This window comes from Poeciliopsis prolifica, unplaced genomic scaffold (assembly GCF_027474105.1).
Source record: "Poeciliopsis prolifica strain line A6 unplaced genomic scaffold, Auburn_PproV2 SCAFFOLD028, whole genome shotgun sequence".
NCBI lineage: Eukaryota > Metazoa > Chordata > Actinopteri > Cyprinodontiformes > Poeciliidae > Poeciliopsis > Poeciliopsis prolifica.
Genome location: NW_026562403.1, coordinates 3,555,079 through 3,574,134, shown reverse-complemented (window position 1 = coordinate 3,574,134; position 19,056 = coordinate 3,555,079). Strand labels below are relative to the sequence as shown.

The 19,056-nt window shown below is 37.1% G+C and overlaps 3 protein-coding genes across 3 annotated transcripts; all 3 read left to right on the top strand.

The window, feature by feature from the left end:
* Positions 1-422: 422 nt before the first annotated feature.
* LOC129372075 (arrestin domain-containing protein 3-like) lies at positions 423-5,543 on the top strand. Its single transcript, XM_055049080.1, has 6 exons — positions 423-738; positions 836-905; positions 1,856-2,003; positions 3,918-4,020; positions 4,102-4,367; positions 4,515-5,543. Exons 1-6 carry the CDS (start codon positions 486-488, stop codon positions 4,605-4,607), a joined length of 933 nt encoding a protein of 310 aa, XP_054905055.1. The 5' UTR covers positions 423-485; the 3' UTR covers positions 4,608-5,543.
* Positions 5,544-7,622: 2,079 nt separating this feature from the next.
* Positions 7,623-13,846, top strand: LOC129372206 (arrestin domain-containing protein 3-like). Its single transcript, XM_055049317.1, has 7 exons — positions 7,623-7,965; positions 11,070-11,111; positions 11,381-11,441; positions 11,694-11,844; positions 12,426-12,522; positions 12,606-12,862; positions 13,442-13,846. Exons 1-7 carry the CDS (start codon positions 7,704-7,706, stop codon positions 13,712-13,714), a joined length of 1,143 nt encoding a protein of 380 aa, XP_054905292.1. The 5' UTR covers positions 7,623-7,703; the 3' UTR covers positions 13,715-13,846.
* Positions 13,847-15,379: 1,533 nt separating this feature from the next.
* On the top strand, positions 15,380-18,332 carry LOC129371908 (arrestin domain-containing protein 3-like). The gene is made up of 6 exons (XM_055048764.1): positions 15,380-15,643; positions 15,728-15,788; positions 15,875-16,022; positions 16,134-16,227; positions 16,438-16,697; positions 17,039-18,332. The coding sequence occupies exons 1-6, from the start codon at positions 15,385-15,387 to the stop codon at positions 17,285-17,287; spliced, it is 1,071 nt and encodes a 356-aa protein (XP_054904739.1). The 5' UTR covers positions 15,380-15,384; the 3' UTR covers positions 17,288-18,332.
* Positions 18,333-19,056: the final 724 nt, after the last annotated feature.

The following is a 19,056-nucleotide window of genomic DNA, read 5'->3' as shown; positions in this document are numbered from 1 at the left end:
AGAGATAAAGTACTTTTAAAAAAATGCTAACTAGATCCCTGCTGATGCTTCCATGTTGTCTTTTAACAAATGATAAGACTTTCAAGAAAGTTAAGAGGGAAAACCTTTCCCTGGGTTAACAGGGAAAGACCATGCCTCCTTTCCCAGAGGAAAAGGAGGCGTGGTCAGAGTTCATCTTCCCATGAACTCGACCCACGCTTCCTTTCCAGTTCTCCACTCTGCCTTTTTTTTTTCTTTGTAAATGTTTATATAGATTCAGTCTATTTATTAGGAAGAAAAAATGTTAAGGAGGATTTTGTTTAGTTTTGGGTGGCTTGTTATTTGCTCCGCCTCATAACAAGGCGTGTTCCTGCCGGTCTGTTTTGAACGTAATTCAGTTACTTACCTACCTCTTCCCTTTACAATTATGGCATTTACCGAGAAAGTCGCGAAACTTTAAAAAAGTCACAAATCTCCCACGATCCACGCAGCGTCGTGATTTGACGATGTTTCGAGACACGATCAGGAACTTCAGCATCAGCCTTGACGAGAGAAACACGTTCTCTGCAGGCGACCTTATGACAGGAACAATCAGTTTTGACTTAACAAAGGGGATGAAGATTAGCGCCTTGTCGATGAAGATAAAAGGAGAAGCGAATGTGAAGTGGTCCACAGGATCAAGGAGAACTCAGAGAAGAACCTACCGCGGAAGGATGGAGTTCTTCTCCTACAAAAGCGCTATCATACAAACCAACACGGGTACGCGCTCTAACCAACTTTCTGCGCTGGTTTGCATGCATGGTATTAAGTAATCGTTTGTACTTTTTTTTTTTTTTTTTTTTTTTTTTTTTTACAGCTGCTGACGGGACAACAGAACTCGCTGCAGGCACGCATATTTACTCGTTTTCATGCCAGCTTCCGGTGGGGTAAGTGCAGGGCCGGCCCAAACCTCCATGGGGCCCAAGGCAAAATTTGGTTTCGGGGCCCTCCATTTCATTTCTTCTAATAATGTGGATTGCTGCAATCAACAGTCAGAGGTTTAGCTTATTCGAACGCCTGCTATGAACTCAGTGCATCTCTGACTGTGCTGGTTACATTATATGCCATGTGCATGTATCATGTAGGACATGTTTTGTCGGCCAGCCAAGTTATTGGTGCCAGTTTCCTTAGTTTTGGAAACTGGACCTACTTAAATGTGAAGTCGATTTTATCCGCCAATCCTTTTCTTCCATAGCGAAGGTCCAAAAAAATAAACCTCTCTTCTCTGCTGCAAGAGAGGTTTGACCGATAGACTGGCCCACCAAGTCAGGTTTCCACGTTAACAATAGTCGCCCCAATGTTGCCAACTCGGCAATTTCCTCGCCAGATTCTGCCACATTTCAGACAAAAAGAAAAAAATAAATGGTGTTGGCCAAAATCATAATCAGCAGGTCAAACTCTCTGAAGATTAATAATTGATGATCGGCTAGAAAATTGCAATCGATGTACCCTTCTTAAGATGTAATATATACACATATGTTCAAGACATACTTTGATTAAATTAATTTATCTTAAGTGTAATTCCAAGAGCTTGAGAATATGAACCGGTACTGGGCTGATTCTGTCCCTTCAAATAATTTCAGCAACTTCTGGAGAAGTTTCATAACTTATAGCAATTTTAAAATGACAGTATTGATATGTATGTCTGTTATTAAATAATTACCTACTGATACATTCATTTACCTGTGGAAGACATTTGTGTCAATATTTGCGTGCTTTCTGTACATCAAGGTTTCATAAAGAAATGTGTACTTTTTGTTTCCTTTGGCATTCCCAGTCCATTCATTTTCTCTCAGATCCCATCAAATGTAATTTTGCTTGTTTTGCACCAACATAGAAACTTTCCTCCTTCTTTTTGTGGAATACACGGACGGATATCCTACTCACTAACAGTGAGCATCGACAGACCGTGGCATTTCTCCAAGGACTTCAGAACAGAACTGAACTTTGTCAACTACATTGATCCCCACCAGCCAGAGTTGTGGGTAAGTGAGACAGCTCCTGACAAATCCCATTTCCTCAGGAAAATAAATGCTCTGTTGTGTGAATGAAGTTGATTGATGTACTTAACAGGTCATGGTCAATTTTAATGTTTTTAAATTGCCCCATGTCTTCTGACTTAACAAACGTAAGAGGAAAGCAATGTTTTCAAATGAATGTACCTTAGAAAAATCAAAGTCAGTGATCCCTCTTCTGCTGTTTCTGCACCCAGAATGTGCAGAAAGCTACCTTCAACATGCACGCAGTTGTAGCTTCTGCACTTTTTAAGTCTAGACTTCAAATTTGCTTATTGAAATTGTTCAGACAGGTCATATTTTCATCCATCTGGAAAAAAAAACAAAACACCTCCTTCCTTCTTTTGCTTATTTTCAATTTTTATTGCCTTATGGAAGATCGTCCCAAACGTTTTCTCACAAGTTCGGTTAAGATTGTGGCCATGCTTGAATATTTCCTTTGAAAGAAAAGGCGTTTGATTTACAGTTCAGCTCATTTTTCTAGAGAAAATTGGAGATTTGTGTCGTATGCAGAACTCAATCTTAATTTTACTGCAGCTCCATTGTGCTCCATGGTGCCATCTTTAAGCTTTACGGTGTTTAAGTTGGCGCTTTTCTCAGGAGGAGATTCATCATCCAGCTGCAGCCTAGGGCCGAGCTGACAAAGAACATTTCATCTGGATTCATAGGAAGAGATTTACCTGCGTCTGACGACCTTCTTCCAGAATGTTTCTCCTTGCTTGCTTCCTTCTGTGGGTTGACTAGCTACCAGAGTTAAATCATCTCCATAGATCACAACCTTTAACAGTCATTTTCCTTTTCACTCTTAAAGTTTGCCCAGATTAGGTTTTTGCGTCATGTTGCAAGTCGCAGAGGAGATATGTTTATCTTCTACTTGTTTGCTAAGCCACCGGTGGTTACACCTGTCGGTTTATTCATTCAAACTACATGATTAAACCTGGTAACAAGCCATTCGTTTGATTCAGGTGTATTGAAGCAGGAGCGCATCGACACATTACCGGATAGCAGACCTTGAAGCCTGGACTTGGGTACTCCTGATTTAGAACGCTCATATTTTTGTCAAATTATTGATGTCTACTTTTACTGTCCATTGCCACATATAGTTATTTCTGAGTATTCATTATAAAATGTGTTATAAACAAGATCAAACTTTTCCTGTACTTGTTGCTGCCCTTTTGTTAAGGCATGTTTCCACAGGTGTTTTGATCACTCATCTTTGAGTGATCAAATCTGACCTCTCTGCCATCACTGTAATCTTTAACTCTGTCTAACAATACTCTGTGGTACTACCAAATCTTCATTGTATTTATTGTCAGAAGAAAAATATTTTTTTTTAGGGCGAGGAGTAATTTACACTTGATCTTGCTATACTGCTGTAGATTCTTTTGCACCATGTCTGATTGATGTTTATGTGGGACAATTTGGGGCTTTTGTAACCTTTCTTAAAATCGTGGCTTTAGGTAAAGGTAAATAAGCAAATGTCAGGAATGAGAGAAAAAAAATTGTGCTCAATAAATTGATTATATATACAATATGTGTAGTGGGTCTACAGATAAGGAGATGTTAATTGTAGGGCCATTTAAATTCATTTTAATACCAACAGCTTGTCTTAATTAGAATTAAATAATTATGTTTTATCCAGTGCTATGGGACAGATTTGCGTGTTGTGTTTGTAGCTGTCTCTTTAGACCAATATTTACTTTTCTTCATAATTGTAGCACAAAAGAAGAGCGATTATAAAGTTTCCATGTTGTAAAAACACTTAATTGAGATTGGATTTCTTTTCTTTGCTCTGCATGAGAAAATAAACTTAAACCAACAATTGGAGAATCAAACTTTTCAGGCTTCCTGCTGCACCTCTGTCACTATGATGATTTTCTGCAGGCCCCGCTCTCAGGATCAAACTACAAGACATTGTGCTGCTTGTGGTGTGCATCAGGTCCCATCACAATGACAGTCAGCTTGGAGAAGAAAGCCTTTAAACCTGGTGTGATTGCCTTCCCTGGATCTGGTACTTAACATACAACAATATATAATTTCTTTAAATGAATACTTTTTTTTTCATCAGGAGAAACGGCAAAAGTAATGTGCATTTTTAGCAATGCTTCAACTAGAACGGTTACTCCAAATGTGAAGCTCCAGCAGAAGCAGACGTACTACACCTACCACAGGACGAATAGGAAAAAGGTGGCCTTGCAGTTAGCCAAGTTCACTGGGGACCCTATCAGAGCTCACACTTCAGATGTGCAAACTGAGATGCTGCTCCCTATTCCCTTAAATGCACCCCCAACCATCTTAAACTGCGCCGTCCTGGAGGTTGAATACATTTTAGAGGTTAGTTCCCCAGATTGATTCATTATTTGAAAGCTCAAAGTTGTAAGGTGATCTAGCTTGCCTTACAAGGTCTATGCTGTTTTATTTGACAAGAGCTAATTTCATTAGCATGATGGTATTCATCCTGGGTGTTCTTGTTTCTTGTAGGTAAGCCTCTGTCTTCGGGTATCACCTGACCTCACTGTGGTATTTCCCATCGTGCTGTGTGATTTGCCGCCATGCTGGTATCTAACAGAGTAGTCGTGAAATGCATAAATGGTAAAATGATTTCTAAAAGTTGCAGAATGTAAGAGGAGGTCCGCTCCTATCAACTCTATTATGCTTACAAGTCGAGATGGTGTATTTAAAAGTTAAAGAAAACACAAGTGTTGCATTATTATATCTTAATCTGTATGTTCACATTTAACATTTTTGTACAGGTTTTATATCTTTACTTTGTTGAACATCATCTATGGTCATTTATATTTGTGTATAATTTGGAATACCTTCACAGTGTCACTAATTTGTTCTCCTCTGTTACTACATAATGACTGTTACATTATAATTTAAATTTTTTTTTACCACTATCCTTCTTCACGGTGCCTTATATCTTTTCAGCCATTTAAATGCTTTTGTAGATTTACATTTTAGTCTGAATGTAATTCCTAATGTCTGCAGTTTTACAAAGAAAACATGCCAAAAGGCTGTATGTTAAGAAGTGCCTCCTGGCTAAACAAAAACTGTTGATTACTAAATGTCTAAAAGAAGCACTGTGGGTCAACATGAGGGTATCCTGACAAGCAGTACTGTCATTGTTGATCTTAAATTTTATAGTAAATATGACCACATCACTTTTACTCAGCAACAGACTTTAAGCACTTTGTACTGCCTTGTTGCTGAAAATGTGCAATATTAATAAAATTACCATTACCTCTAATGCACCCAGATGCGTGTTTCATTAATTTATTGGATTTGTTCTTATATCTGAGAATAAACTACATTAATGTTTTTTTCCAGTCAAGTTCAGAAAAATTTGCAAACCGTATTTCTTTCTAAGAAGACAAACGTTCAAAACTTATTCTTATTGCTATTTCAATATGAACGGTAAATGTGGGGGGGTTTAAACAAACAATCCTCTCCCTCCCTAACTCTCTTTACTGTCCGTAAAATCTGGTGTCTACCAAATCAAAACTTAAATAAAAACATTTAAAATATCAATTTGTTTTCCTGCATTCATTTTTCAGTATCTTCAACAAGCCTTAGTAATTTTTTAACCATCCCCTGAGTTGTGCTTATATTCTTATTTTATATTATTTGTCAGAGTGATTTTTTTTTTTAATTGGCCAGTTTCTTTTTAATGTATTTTTTATTATTTTAGAGGAGTGAGGTTATTCCAGCCTGCCAGGAACTCTACTAATGTTTCCTCATTTGTACGCCCATTCTCTTCAGTGATGTGAGACACATGATATCTGCTCAGATTACATGTGTAAATATCTAAAGCACTCCCTGCTTTGAACATTCAAGTTGCAGTATGTAGCAACACACACTGTCAGTCATGCATCTAATACCTATGCATTCAAGAGATATTGTTTCGAATCAGGCTTTACCAACTAGACATAATTTAGCCTCAGTCATGTTCCTTGCTCAAAGCAATAAGTTGTATACCAAAACAAATTTGTTTTATGCATTTTATGCATGGTTATTAGTGTGTCACGCTGTATCTCTAGCATGATTTGCGAAGGGTAATGTGGTTTAATTATTAGCAAGGTGTTTGTATCTTTATTTTCCGGCACACCTTAGAACATAAAATCTGAATTTATTATCTTGCTTTGCACGCCTTTTTTTTTGCTGTGTCGTTGTGTTTGCTAGTCTAAAGACCTACTTCTAAACTTATATATCAGGATGGTTGTTTCTGTGAAATTGCTTCCCATTCTGTGTTTTTATATGTATGGTAGTTATGATACATGGCACCGCTTTGGAGCTTTCAATCTATTTTATGTGTATTGTAATAAAGAGATATGAATACAAATATGGACATGCCACAAGTTAAAATATTTAAACATGTCGCCTATCTCTTTTCTCCCAATTTTGTGTTAGTCCACCCATAAATTGCCATTAAAAGACCTCAGCGATTAAAGTTAAAATATTAGAAAAGTTCAAATAGTAAGGCACTCTTTTCTGAAAAATCTCCATTTATTTTGAGCAGCTAAGAGCAAATAATAAAATTACTTATTTCATTAATGAAATTACATGCATTTCTCTATGATCAGTCAATAAATCAACTTTTAATTTCTAATATTGTAAGCAAAACGATTGGAAGCCATTTCCTCATTCAACATCCAGACCCTGTTCAGATTGACTCACAAACATTCATACAATTTACTTTCAAATGCCAAAGTAGTGGAGATAAATTATAAACAAGTCATTAAATACTAATAAGTATAAGTCACGTTTACAACAAATGTTCAGTCATCACCATGAACACACATTTATTGAACAAAATCTGTAGCTCTTGGTTTTAGGAACATACCGGCTGTGTATTTCACAATAGTATAAAGTGGCTGATAGACCACATGGAAAATGTTCAAAATGGAGAGTTAAACTTACTTTAAATCAAGTTAATGATATGGTCTTGTCCAGTCAAAGATAAAAAGTTGAATTATGTTACCTTGGCTGTTTTTTCTTCTTAAATACATGTTGGCTTAAATCATCTGATTTTATTTAACTGCGATGCATTATATGGTTTGCTTTCTGTCCCTTTAACCATTTTAAAGGGATGGGTTAAACTGCCCGGTGATTTTTAACCTTACAAAGTTACAAATCCCCTTAAACCTTCGCTGCACAAACAACCCCCCCCCCAGTTAATATCAACTCCTGAATGAATTAGCTGTCAACGCTGTTGTAAACTGCGTGATCGTGAGAGTCAGTGGGAATAAAAATACCAATAGGTTATATCACACAGAAGGAGTAAAACTAGTAAATATTTTGTGGATAAAAAGGCAAGAACCCCTCACTTGATGACTTTGTGTTTTTGTGTTATTTATGATGTAAAGCACTTTGAAATTCCTCGCTGCTGAAATGTGCAATAGAAATAAAATGTGGCTGATTCTCTGTGCTTTCAATTTATATTTGTATAAATATGTAAACTGCACAGTGCCATGTCTAATAATAAATTGTCTTTCTGATAATCATTGATTTCAAGTTGTGCATATATACTGTATGTATCTGGGCGGCGCCTCACATAAATCAAGCCAGGCCCCTTGGCTGCACAAACATGCCCTCCTACTGTAGGCGCCTGCTTTTAGTGTCAGGTTTCCTCATCTGCCATCGACTGAGGTGCGTAAATCCTCTGTTACGATGTCGTCGACAATAAAGAAGATAGAAATCACTTATAACTCCATCAACGCCAGCAATACTTTTACAAACGGAGACATTGTTTCTGGTCAAGTTTCGGTGGAAGTGGCCAAGGATTGCCAGATCAGCTCCTTCTATATCAAGTTTAAGGGGAAAGCTGACGTCTTGTGGACGGAGAGGCACGGCCAGACAACGCATGTGTACCGCTCCAAAGATAAGTACTTCAGCGTGCGGCAGTACTTCATCAGCGACCCAAAGAGCAAGGGTAAGGCTTATTTCTCCAGGTTTCACTGCAGGAAGAAGTTCGAAGCTGAAAAAGTAGCAAGCAGTAACATGAAATAGAAGGTCCACGCATATTTTTGATCGAATTTTCTTCTGAGAAACAAAGATGACAAAACAAACAACCCAGAAAAAGAAAGTTCGTTTTTATTTTAAAACACAAAAAGTCATAATTTGAGTTTTTCTCTGTGTTTATCTTGAGTTTCTGAGTTCTTCGTGTTGTCCAGTCTCCCCCCTTGATTACTCCCAGGTGTGTCTCGTTTCCCTGATTACCTGTGTGTCTCTTTCGGCTCCTCGTCTCGTTACTTCTTGTCCAGTCGTATCACCAGCAGTGGCGGAGCCAGAGGGGTGGCCGGGGTGGCACTTGCCACCCCCAACAGAGCCCTGGCCACCCCTACTGCCACCCCACTGGAAATGGTAATTTTAAAACATAATACTTATGAGATCGGCAAAGATTTGCCAGGAAAACTGTAATTTCCGATTGTCCCTGAAGGCAAGCCGATGCCCGACGCTGTTCATTGGTTAAACTGACATGTGGTTCCTGCTTGATCCAAAACACATCGGCGGCTTTAGTTACACCGTGGAGGAGTTTTGCAGGTATTTACGATATTTTACCGCTCAGCGGTAACCGCTGTTACCTTCCTAATGAGAGGCGGCACTTGTCATACATTTCTAAAAAAAAAAAAAAAAATCTTGCCAGCAGACCAGGACTACTGGCAAGAAAAACCAAAAAAATTAACATTTATATGCAACATATCTACTGATATGAGTTTGCAAATTTTAATAAATTAATCAATTCTTGCGTGAGAGAAGCGAGAACTTTATACGCCGACGTTCAGTGAGCGCTACTGACAGAAATAAAGCGCCTCCGAAATTAAACTTTCAGAATACTGTCGGAAGTGCCGGAAGCTGCGTAGTGCCTCGTTTATTATATTAGCCATGCTAGTGCTGATAGACCGTGTTTTAGACAGATTCTTTTAACATATGTTTTAGTGCACATGCTGCCCTGTAATGTTTTATATCTCCCAGCTCTTGCTTGAAATGTGTGGTAAGAATATGTGAAAAACCATTAAGTTTTATAATGACTGAAATGTAAGTAGGCTATGTCATGAAACCTCACTAGTTATATTAATTAATTTTAATTCATCTATTTTTAATTTAGTATTATTTTAGCTAGCTACTGAAAACGAAAAACTATAGTTTAAATAATAGTTAAAATAGTGTTGTCTCTGCCAAACAGTCATGGAGTGTAAATACCAGGCTCTTATTTTGTGTAGAGCCCAAATGAAGAGAAAAGGGATATCTCCCAGTTCTTCTTAAAGAGGCAAAAACCAGGGCCAGACCAGGACCAGACAGAACCCTGCAGCAGTGACCAGGACCAGACAGAACCCTGCAGCAGTGACCAGGACCAGACAGAACCCTGCAGCAGTGACCAGGACCAGACAGAACCTGCAGTGACCAGGACCAGACAGAACCCTGCAGCAGTGACCAACCTGGTAAATCCAGCCAGGAGACTCCAGGCCCAAGTGTATCACCAGCGGGTTAGAGGCTGTGACAGAGAGTTATTAAGTATTAAAATACAATAAGCCTAATTCTAAAGGTTAGCATGAGGCTTTTTGCATTTTTTATTGTGTCTGTTTATGCATTTCCAATTAAGTTCCAGAGAGAGATGAGGGTGATACAGATTCAGAGTCAGACTCTGGGGAGGAAGACAGGAAAGCAGAAGGAAATGGCCCCACCCAGCACAACCTATTGCACACCAGAAGCACCAGTTTATTTATTTATTTATTTTTGAGAATTTGTTTTTGGTCATATTCTGGGCTCTGAGTTTACATTTACATGTTTCACTGTTCCATAGTGCCGTTTAACGTCTTGTTTGGTCATGGCAAATCTTTGTTAAATAAACCATTTTAATTTGAGTGTGTGTGAGAAAATATTTGTTTCCTTTCGTTCATCATTTGTATATGGACCCCTCTGATAAAGCCTTGCTCACCCTTTGGCCACCCCTTGAAAAAAAGTCTAGCTTCGCCACTGATCACCAGTGCTCCCAGTGTTGAGTCTTTGCTGTGCCGCCTGGTTGTTGGACTGCTTCACCATTAAAATTTCAATCATCTTCTGTAATTTCAACCTGGGTCTGCTGCGTCTGCCCCACCACTTCACACCGCGACTTTTGACACACAATGAGAGATTTCAGCTTCATTTCTTTTTGTTACCCCAAATGGATAGGAATAAACTTTTAACTGTAGCTTTATTTTCTTCATGTTTGAATCATGGTTAACATGAACCAGAAAAAAAAAAATTGTTTTGTTCTTATCTCCAACCATGCGATTAATTCTGTGAACCATCATGCATCGTGACTTTAGGTGGCGCTGTTTCTCCCTTGACCTGCCCTGATAGTGATGATGAGCGCAGAGCTCAGCGTCAACAATGTTGTCCTCATAATAAAAACAAAACCTATAATAATAATATCAAAACATGGTTTCAAAGTGCCGTACATTACATTGTAAAATAATAATGCTGAAAATACATAAGTAAAAATGTTGTCAAAAATCAGCAGTTAATAACCAAGCTAAAAAATAATAGTAATCTTGGGATATAAGGATAATTTGTATTAGAAGAATATGAGATGAGCCATAAATTAATCTTCTGATCTTGCTGATGAAAACTGTGATCCGTTTTAAATACAGGTGAAGCTAAAAGGAAAAAAAAATGTTGACAGTTTATTAGTTTGTCAGAGGTTTTAACCCTTTAATTTAAGACAATCATAGGATAATAATTTCTGTTCACTGTTCAACATGTGTTTCACGTGGAAGTAGTGACCGGCTGTATCCAGAAAATGGAAATGATGAGAATGAGTCACAGCAACTTGTTTTCTCACATATTTTTTTATTTTTTTTTGAATGGTGGTGCAGTGTAATGGTTTGTTCATAATAACATTCACACTGTGAAACATTCATAAAATAGTGGGGGGATTTTTGTTTGTTTGTTGTTGTTTTTTTGCTGTTAAAAATATATTCATTTTAAATACAGATTTTTGGGCCAAGCTGGCTGCTTTTCATTTATTGTATTATAATTCCTGTTTCTCTGCAGATGACCAGCAAACCTTGATTGCACACCAAAGTGGAGAAACTTGTAAGTCTTTGTATTTCTCTGTCAGGTGTTTTTTTTTATAATAATAAAAAAAAAACATGTCAGTGGTTTAACTTTGATTTTTGTAATAATAACACACATTTTGATAGGACATACATCCAGTTTAGAAAAGCTTGATGTGCGTTTGTTTAAATCGGATTTTATCTGAGATCTGGAAGGCCATCGCAAAGCCCCACACAAAGAAAAATGAATTGTTTTCTTATTGTTCTATTCTTTTGTTATACTTCTCTATGTTTTTTATTCTTTGTTAGATTCCAGCGTTTTGCCCCCAGGAATCCATGTGTACCCATTCTCCTTTCAATTCCCTCTCCAGTAAGGATCAGTTCTGACTGTTTTGTTTTTAGTTTTGGTTTTTAGTTATCATTAAGACCACATTGTCCTACCTATAGACATTATGTCGTGGTTGGGTTCAATAAGGACACTTGAATTAATATACCATCTAACATTCTTTTTTTTTTCAGTTTATTGCTAGTCACTGTTAAACTTGTCTTTCATTAAGGCATTTATAAAAAAAATGAGCAACCAAAAGCATAATGCATGATTCTCACTGTTTTTTCTCGTTAGGAATATTCCCTCCTCCTTTAAAGGTGCAGACGGTAAAATTGTGTACTTGCTGGAGGCTGTTTTGAGCAGGTCGATGAGGATGGACAGCAAAGAATCAACCATGATCAACTTTGTGGGAAAAGGAGACCTGAACCCAGTTCCTGGATTAATGGTATATTTGACATCTGTGCCATGTTCTGTCTCTTTACATGTCAGGGGCCTGATGTACAAACTCTTGAATTTGAGAGCATATGAGGAAATGCCAGGCAACCACAATGCTATTTGGTTCACATCACACATCATTTGTGCACTTATTGGAGGAAATGTTTCTTTGCATTGGAAAATGATCTGTTTGATTGCAGTTTTAGCTGTATGTGTGCAGTTAGTAGCTTCACTTGCATTTGGAGAACTGTCTCTTGCTGCAAACAATACCTTAATGTCTGCTTGTATGACGATGCTACTTGGATTGACCAGGGTGACAAATGGTTTCTCACCATGCCGTGCTGTGACTGGCCATAGTCCCAAGCACTGATCACCATGATTGCTAGAAAGCCTAAACAGCTGATAAGTCTGGTATTTTGGACCAGAAGATCCTCTTGTAGGGTATTTTAACCTGTACATGTAAAGAACCAAACAGAGCATTATCTTTCAGCCTTTGCAAAGGGGGAGAATCACATTACAGACATTAGAAAGACTGTTATGATGTTTAAGGTTTCCACTTGGTTTCTATTTACTACCTGAGTTGACTTACAGGAACCCCAACATGAATCTATGGATAAGAAAATGAAACTTTTCACCTCAGGAACTGTTGCCATGGATGTCAATCTTGAAAAGTCAGGCTTTTTCCAAGGTGAGACACTTTTATAGTGACAATGACTGCAATTCTGGAATACTCTTATACAACCTACTCTGACCATTTTCTTTTTCACACAGGAGAAGGATTAAAAGTTAAGGCGTTCATTAAGAACGATTCATCTCGTGAGATCAAGCCCAAATACTGCATATACCGGAAGCACAGCTTCTTTGCCAAGGGGAATAGAAGAGTTTACACAAAAGACCTCATTAAAGAGGTTGGGAATCCCATCCCTCCTTCAGCCTCAGAAAATGTCACACAGGTTATTGCCATTCCTCAGGATGTGGAGCCCTCCATCCTCAACTGCAGCATCATCAAAGCAGAGCACAGACTCAGGGTGAGTATCAACATTAAAGATATTTGGAAAGCTGAAGAAATGCTGTTATAATTTTAAATATTTCACAGAAAACCAAGCCAAACTCATCAAATCAGCCTGATGACTGGGTTTGGAAAGTGAAAGTAGATGGACACTTATGGTTTTCATTTAAAAAATAAATGATTTTTTTAAAATTTATTTAATGAGTAATGAGACGGCAGTCTGATTACAGCAGCTCATGTAATCAGACTATGCCGTGGCATACAGCAGATAAACAGCAGCTGTAATTGTAAAAACAGCTGCAATTCCAAATTATATTCAGTTCTGTTCTGAGGCTAAATATTTATAATTATCTAGAAATAACTTTTAATAATTTCTAGACAATTTAAAGGGTAAGAGGAAGACTACGTGACTGCGGATAGATGTCTTGTTTTTACTATTAGAGATTTGGTTCCTGTTTTTAAAAACCATAGCATTTTATAGCCAGAGCTACAAAACACTTTCTTTGATTCCAGAATGTTAGATTTAAATATTTTGAAAATATAAACCAATTTTCTAAGAAGCTGGTATCCATATTAAAAACAGCATCCCTCTGCCCAGGTCTACCTTGATGTGAAATACGCTTCAGACCCAGAGATCAAATTTAACATCGTCATCCTGCCGGCCCATGAGGGTCCTGCCATGGCAACAGCACCAACAGCTGCTTCTGACTTTGGATTCGGGCCATTCGGGAGCTATGGAAATCCAAACCCTCCCATGTGGGGCTTTGGACCCCAACAACCTCCACCGGGGTATCAACCTGCTGGTCCTCCTCCTCCTTACGGGGCACATGGAATGTACCCTCCTCTGAATGAATTTACTAATAAATATTAAACACCTTTACTGTTGCTTTTAGGGAAGAGCGAGATGAAACCAAAGAAATATAAAGCACATTTATATAGACTGAAAATGTATCACTGATTCTCTGTGCTTTGAATTTATATTTTTATAAAAATGTAAACTCCAGAGTGTCATGTCTTATTATTGATTCTGTCTTTCTAAAAATCATTGATTTCAAGTTGTTGTGCATTTGCAATGTAATGGAAATTTTGTTTATATTGCACATTTTCAGCAACAAGGCAGTACAAAGTGCTTAAAGTCTGTTGCTGAATAAAAGTGAGTATACAGATGTGGTCATATTTACTATAAAATTTAAGATCAACAATGACAGTACTGCTTGTCAGGATACCCTCATGTTGACCCACAGTGCTTCTTTTAGACATTTAGTGATCAACAGTTTTTGTTTTGCCAGGAGGCACTTCTTAACATACAGCCTTTTGGCATGTTTTCTTTGTAAAACTGCAGACATTAGGAATTACATTCAGACTAAAATGTAAATCTACAAAAGCATTTAAATGGCTGAAAAGATATAAGGCACCGTGAAGAAGGATAGTGGTAAAAAAAAAATTTAAATTATAATGTAACAGTCATTATGTAGTAACAGAGGAGAACAAATTAGTGACACTGTGAAGGTATTCCAAATTATACACAAATATAAATGACCATAGATGATGTTCAACAAAGTAAAGATATAAAACCAGTACAAAAATGTTAAATGTGAACATACAGATTAAGATATAATAATGCAACACTTGTGTTTTCTTTAACTTTTAAATAGTTTCTTTCTTTGTGTTTATTTGGCCAATGACAAACAAGCTAACGTAACTTACAACTCACCGCTCCCAGTGAGTTGTGTTGTTTTGTGACCCAAATAAAAAAAAACTACCCAGAAGTTTAGCCACTGATCTGTAGATAAGTTGATCTGAGTAGGTCAAGACAGACTTTAGCTTTTTCACTGCAATAGTGGGGAATCATAGGGATGCTTCATTAAAAAAATGTTTTTTATTTGAGAATTTATCTGTCCTTCAAATGATTCAGGAAATAATTTAATTCAAATATACAGAAAAACCAAATGACAAATTTTAAGCTGCCCAACACCAAGAGTGTATATCTGCGCTATTGGGTGTAAATATACACTTTCAGCTGAAATTATTCACACAGTTCATGCATTTGGGCCTGGTTCATACTGTTATCAGTCCCAGAAACTTGTCTTGCTGCCTTTATTATGAGTTTATAGACCGTCAGATAACACATCTGACTGACAAAGGCAGTCTATCTTGTGACACCAACTAAAATGGAAAATTTGACCAACAGTGTGTCATGTGACCTGATGACTGTGACATTACACATTCATTACTCCTCACTGGAAAATATGGCAGACTTTCCTTGTTCCCTGTTTTCCATTCAGGTGCTTTGCCATGTTTGCCTGATATTTGGGCAGTAACATTCAGTTTCTACTCATGCTTTTGCTTCAACAGGTTTTATTTTCTTCCCAAGTTTCATTGTTTTTCCAAGATAGTATTTAGAGAATGCTAACAAGGTGTATTTGTCATCAAACGTGACGCAACCAAAACCGGTTTCTCAGGTCCCGCAAGTTTGCGGCCAGGTATAAGACGAGCTGCGTTGGTTCAACACAGGCTGATTTGCATCATACTCGGCTGAAAATGACCATCAAAAAACTTCACATTGAATATGACGCTGTAAACAACAGAAACACTTTTACAAATGGAGATACCATAAATGGACGGATAATCTTGGAGGTCTCAAAAGAAACAAAAGTTCAGTCGCTTCTTTTTATTGCTAAAGGAAAAGCAAGAGTTTGCTGGAGTGAGAATTATGGCGAGAACAATACTCATGTATACTGGTCTGATGAGAAATACTACAGTGTAAAACATCATATGATAAGGGAATCAAGACAAAATGGTAATGTTTGATTTTATATATATAAAAAAACATGTACTGTCTTGATTTATTTCATGGTTTACATGCTACATGTTTCTTTTCCAGGCACTGAAGTCATTAGCGGAGGAAAACATGTTTTTCCTTTCACCTTCAAGATACCTGACAGGTATTTTTCTCTTTCGTTGGTTTACCTTTGAATCTCTTTTTTTTTTGTCTTCTCCAGTAAGCCTTCTTTGTTACTTTACTTAACAGGAAAATGCCATCATCTTTTCAGTCATCTGTGGGCAGAATAGTTCATAAGTTGAAGGCAGAGCTCAAACAGTCAATGAAGCTGAAAAAGAAAGCTAAGATTCATTTCATGTTTGTGTCCAAAGCCGACATGGACATACCAGGACTCTTGGTGAGAAACAGAATGACTGAAAGTGAATCTTGATAAAGTGCTGCACACTACAAATTAATCTTTTCAGGAGATGGTATTCAAATGTTTATTCAAGTCAAATCTTTGTTTCAGGTTCCCCAACATGAAAGCAAAGATAAAAGTCTTGCGTTTGGTTCTGGAAATGTTTCGATGGATGTCCATGCAAAGAAAATGGGATATGAACTTGGTAAGTTTTTGGCTAGGGGATAAAAAAGGAGGAGGAAATCCAACACTTCATATTTTGATTTGCAAATTTGCACTAAAGCAAAACCTGTGAACTATGCTGTCATATCTCTGTGACAACCTCCTCACCAAGATCAATCTTGTCATAGTTATTTTCTTCACCCCAGTGTCTGTATTTAATGTTTCAGTGTAAATATGTGGCTTTATTCTACAGGTGAGGCCATGAATATCACTATTCACATCAATAATGCCTCGCGTCGTTCAGTAAAACCCAAACTTGAACTATATGAGAAGAGGAGCTTCTTTGCTCAGGGTCACCGGAAGGTTGAGACACGCACTATTCTAAAGGAAAAGTCAGATGTTATTGAAGGACAATCCGGCCAAAAAATGGTAACGAAGATTATCACCATCCCCAGAGAGCTCACCCCATCTATTCTGAACTGCTCCATCCTGAAACTGGAATACAGACTGAAGGTAAACTTCATCAGTCATTCCACTGAGACTTATCAATGTCTGTTTTGATTTTACACACATTAGACCTTTTATTTATTTAAAGGAAACACGATAAAAAGCTGTCACATGATGAGAAAATGTCAACATTATTCAGGAAGTTGTCACTAACACAAGACAATAAATGAGCACAGGAAGGAACCAGCCTTCAATCAATTTTACAAACACAACAATGCATAAAATCTTTGTCTAATCATAAAGAATATTAACAAATCCTTTGTTATGATGTGGCATAAAATCTTCTAATATTTAGGAAATTAAACTCAACACAAAATGTATGTTTCTCCCCTGACTTTTTCTCACAGGTGTACCTTGATATCAAGTGTGCTGCAGACCCAAAGGTTAAATTCCCCATTGTTATTCTCCCTGAAGATAACAGCAGAGAGTCAGGCAAAGTACAACCACTTCCTCCTGCTGGGTTTGCACTTGAAGCATTTGGAAACCCAAACCCACACACCTGGGGCACCACATCACCAGCGATGAGTCCTCCTCCTCCCTATGAAGCATCTGCCAAGTACCCCTCTTTTCCCTCAGATTATAAGACTCCCTTGTAATGTCAGCGTAACATATTTGTCTTCTGTCATGACCGCGATACTGTTGTATCTGGACTATTTACTTTCCACTTTGTGATTAGACACTCTTGTTATGTACAGAAACTTAAAAAAAATGTTTCTTTCAAAATCATAAGTTAAATCATAACACAGACTTAATAAACCATGACAGTTTTGAATGACAGTGAATGTAATTTTAACAAAGCAGTGCATGATTGAAATGATTGTTTTTATAACTACAGAGAAAATATTTCAGAAATTTTGCTTCTGAAGCAAAACTTTGGTAAAAACTGAAATTAGCTAATATCAGTAAAAGGGGAAACATTAGACTTAAAAGTTATATTCATGAACTATGCACCTCTAATCAGGTGACCCGATAAAGGGCGGCCTGATTGGTTGAGACACTGCAGATGTTAACCCTTTCTGTGCTGGAGTACATCTACTTTGACTACAATGTGATCATGTTTACGGTAGAGAGTACAAATATTTCACAACATATTATTGAAGATATGTCAAAGTAGCTCTCAATGATATTATGAAACATATTAAAGTCTTATCTTTAGACTTCTACTTCTTCCAGCCTGTGAGAGTTGATAGGTATGTATGCACTTTAAACATCCCAGTTACATCATACAATCTCGGAGATGTTTCAAGGGAAGCAACTTCTAACACAATACTGCCATTTAAAATGTCCCATTTTCAGGCAACTTTTTTACAGCTTTTATTAGATACTATTTTGCCATTTGCTATCATCTCATTTTCAGACAATTGAAAGAGGCACATAGAGCATACATAAAAATAAAAATGAGCTGAAATAAGTATGTCGTAGTAAGGAATGTTAATACAATATGCATTTACATGGTGCACATGGACAGTGAGGTAGAGATGAGTCGGTTGGTGACTTATGTAGACACTGCCCCCTGCTGATTGGAAAGAGTCACCTCCATATCTTTAGTCTGATATTTTGTGGATTGGTGTGAAGTGTCTATGTATTTAAGGATTATTATTGTAATATCTATCATTGTATAATTGTGTCAATAAAGTTGTGTCCACACAAGAATGATTTTAAGTTTTGAATTATTTAAATTTTATTATTTTGAAATTTTTTATAACATTTTTGAAAGTTGCACAGCAATAAAACAGTATGAATATCTATTCTGTTTGCCTGTGATTGTGTAAGAGTATGTGTGTGCAGGATAAAGCTTTACAAATGTTAGTTTAAAAAGTAGACAAACCAAATAGAGAACAGTCGCAATAATGATGAATCACATGTTCATACAATAATGGGTATTTTTCCTCAGTAAGAGGGATTGCTGCAAAATTAACAACACAATGCAAGCAATTATCTGCTCATCCAGAAGCAGTGAATCCTCCTGCTGCCCAGAAAAATTAACCAATTTGAGTAACTAAATTTAATACACCAATTGATAGCTAGAACCAATTAGAATGAATGTATGATTGGATTGCAATGACTTTTACAAAGCGCTTTGAGATGACGTGTTGTCAGGCTGTCACTTATTATAAGTGAATAAATACATTTTTATTCACTTAAAATGTATTCACTGATTTTAAGAGAGAATAGTTAGTTAGCTGCTTGTTCAATTTCTTTGGATTTAATTAAATGCATGGTTTTTAACACTTAGTGAGTTTTATGTCCACAGCGTAAAATTTATTAACGAAGGCAAAAATTCATGTGGTCAATATGTTTCTCTGCTGTGTCCCTGGCATTTAGCCTGGAAGATCTAAAATACTGCAATGCCCTAAACTACCAG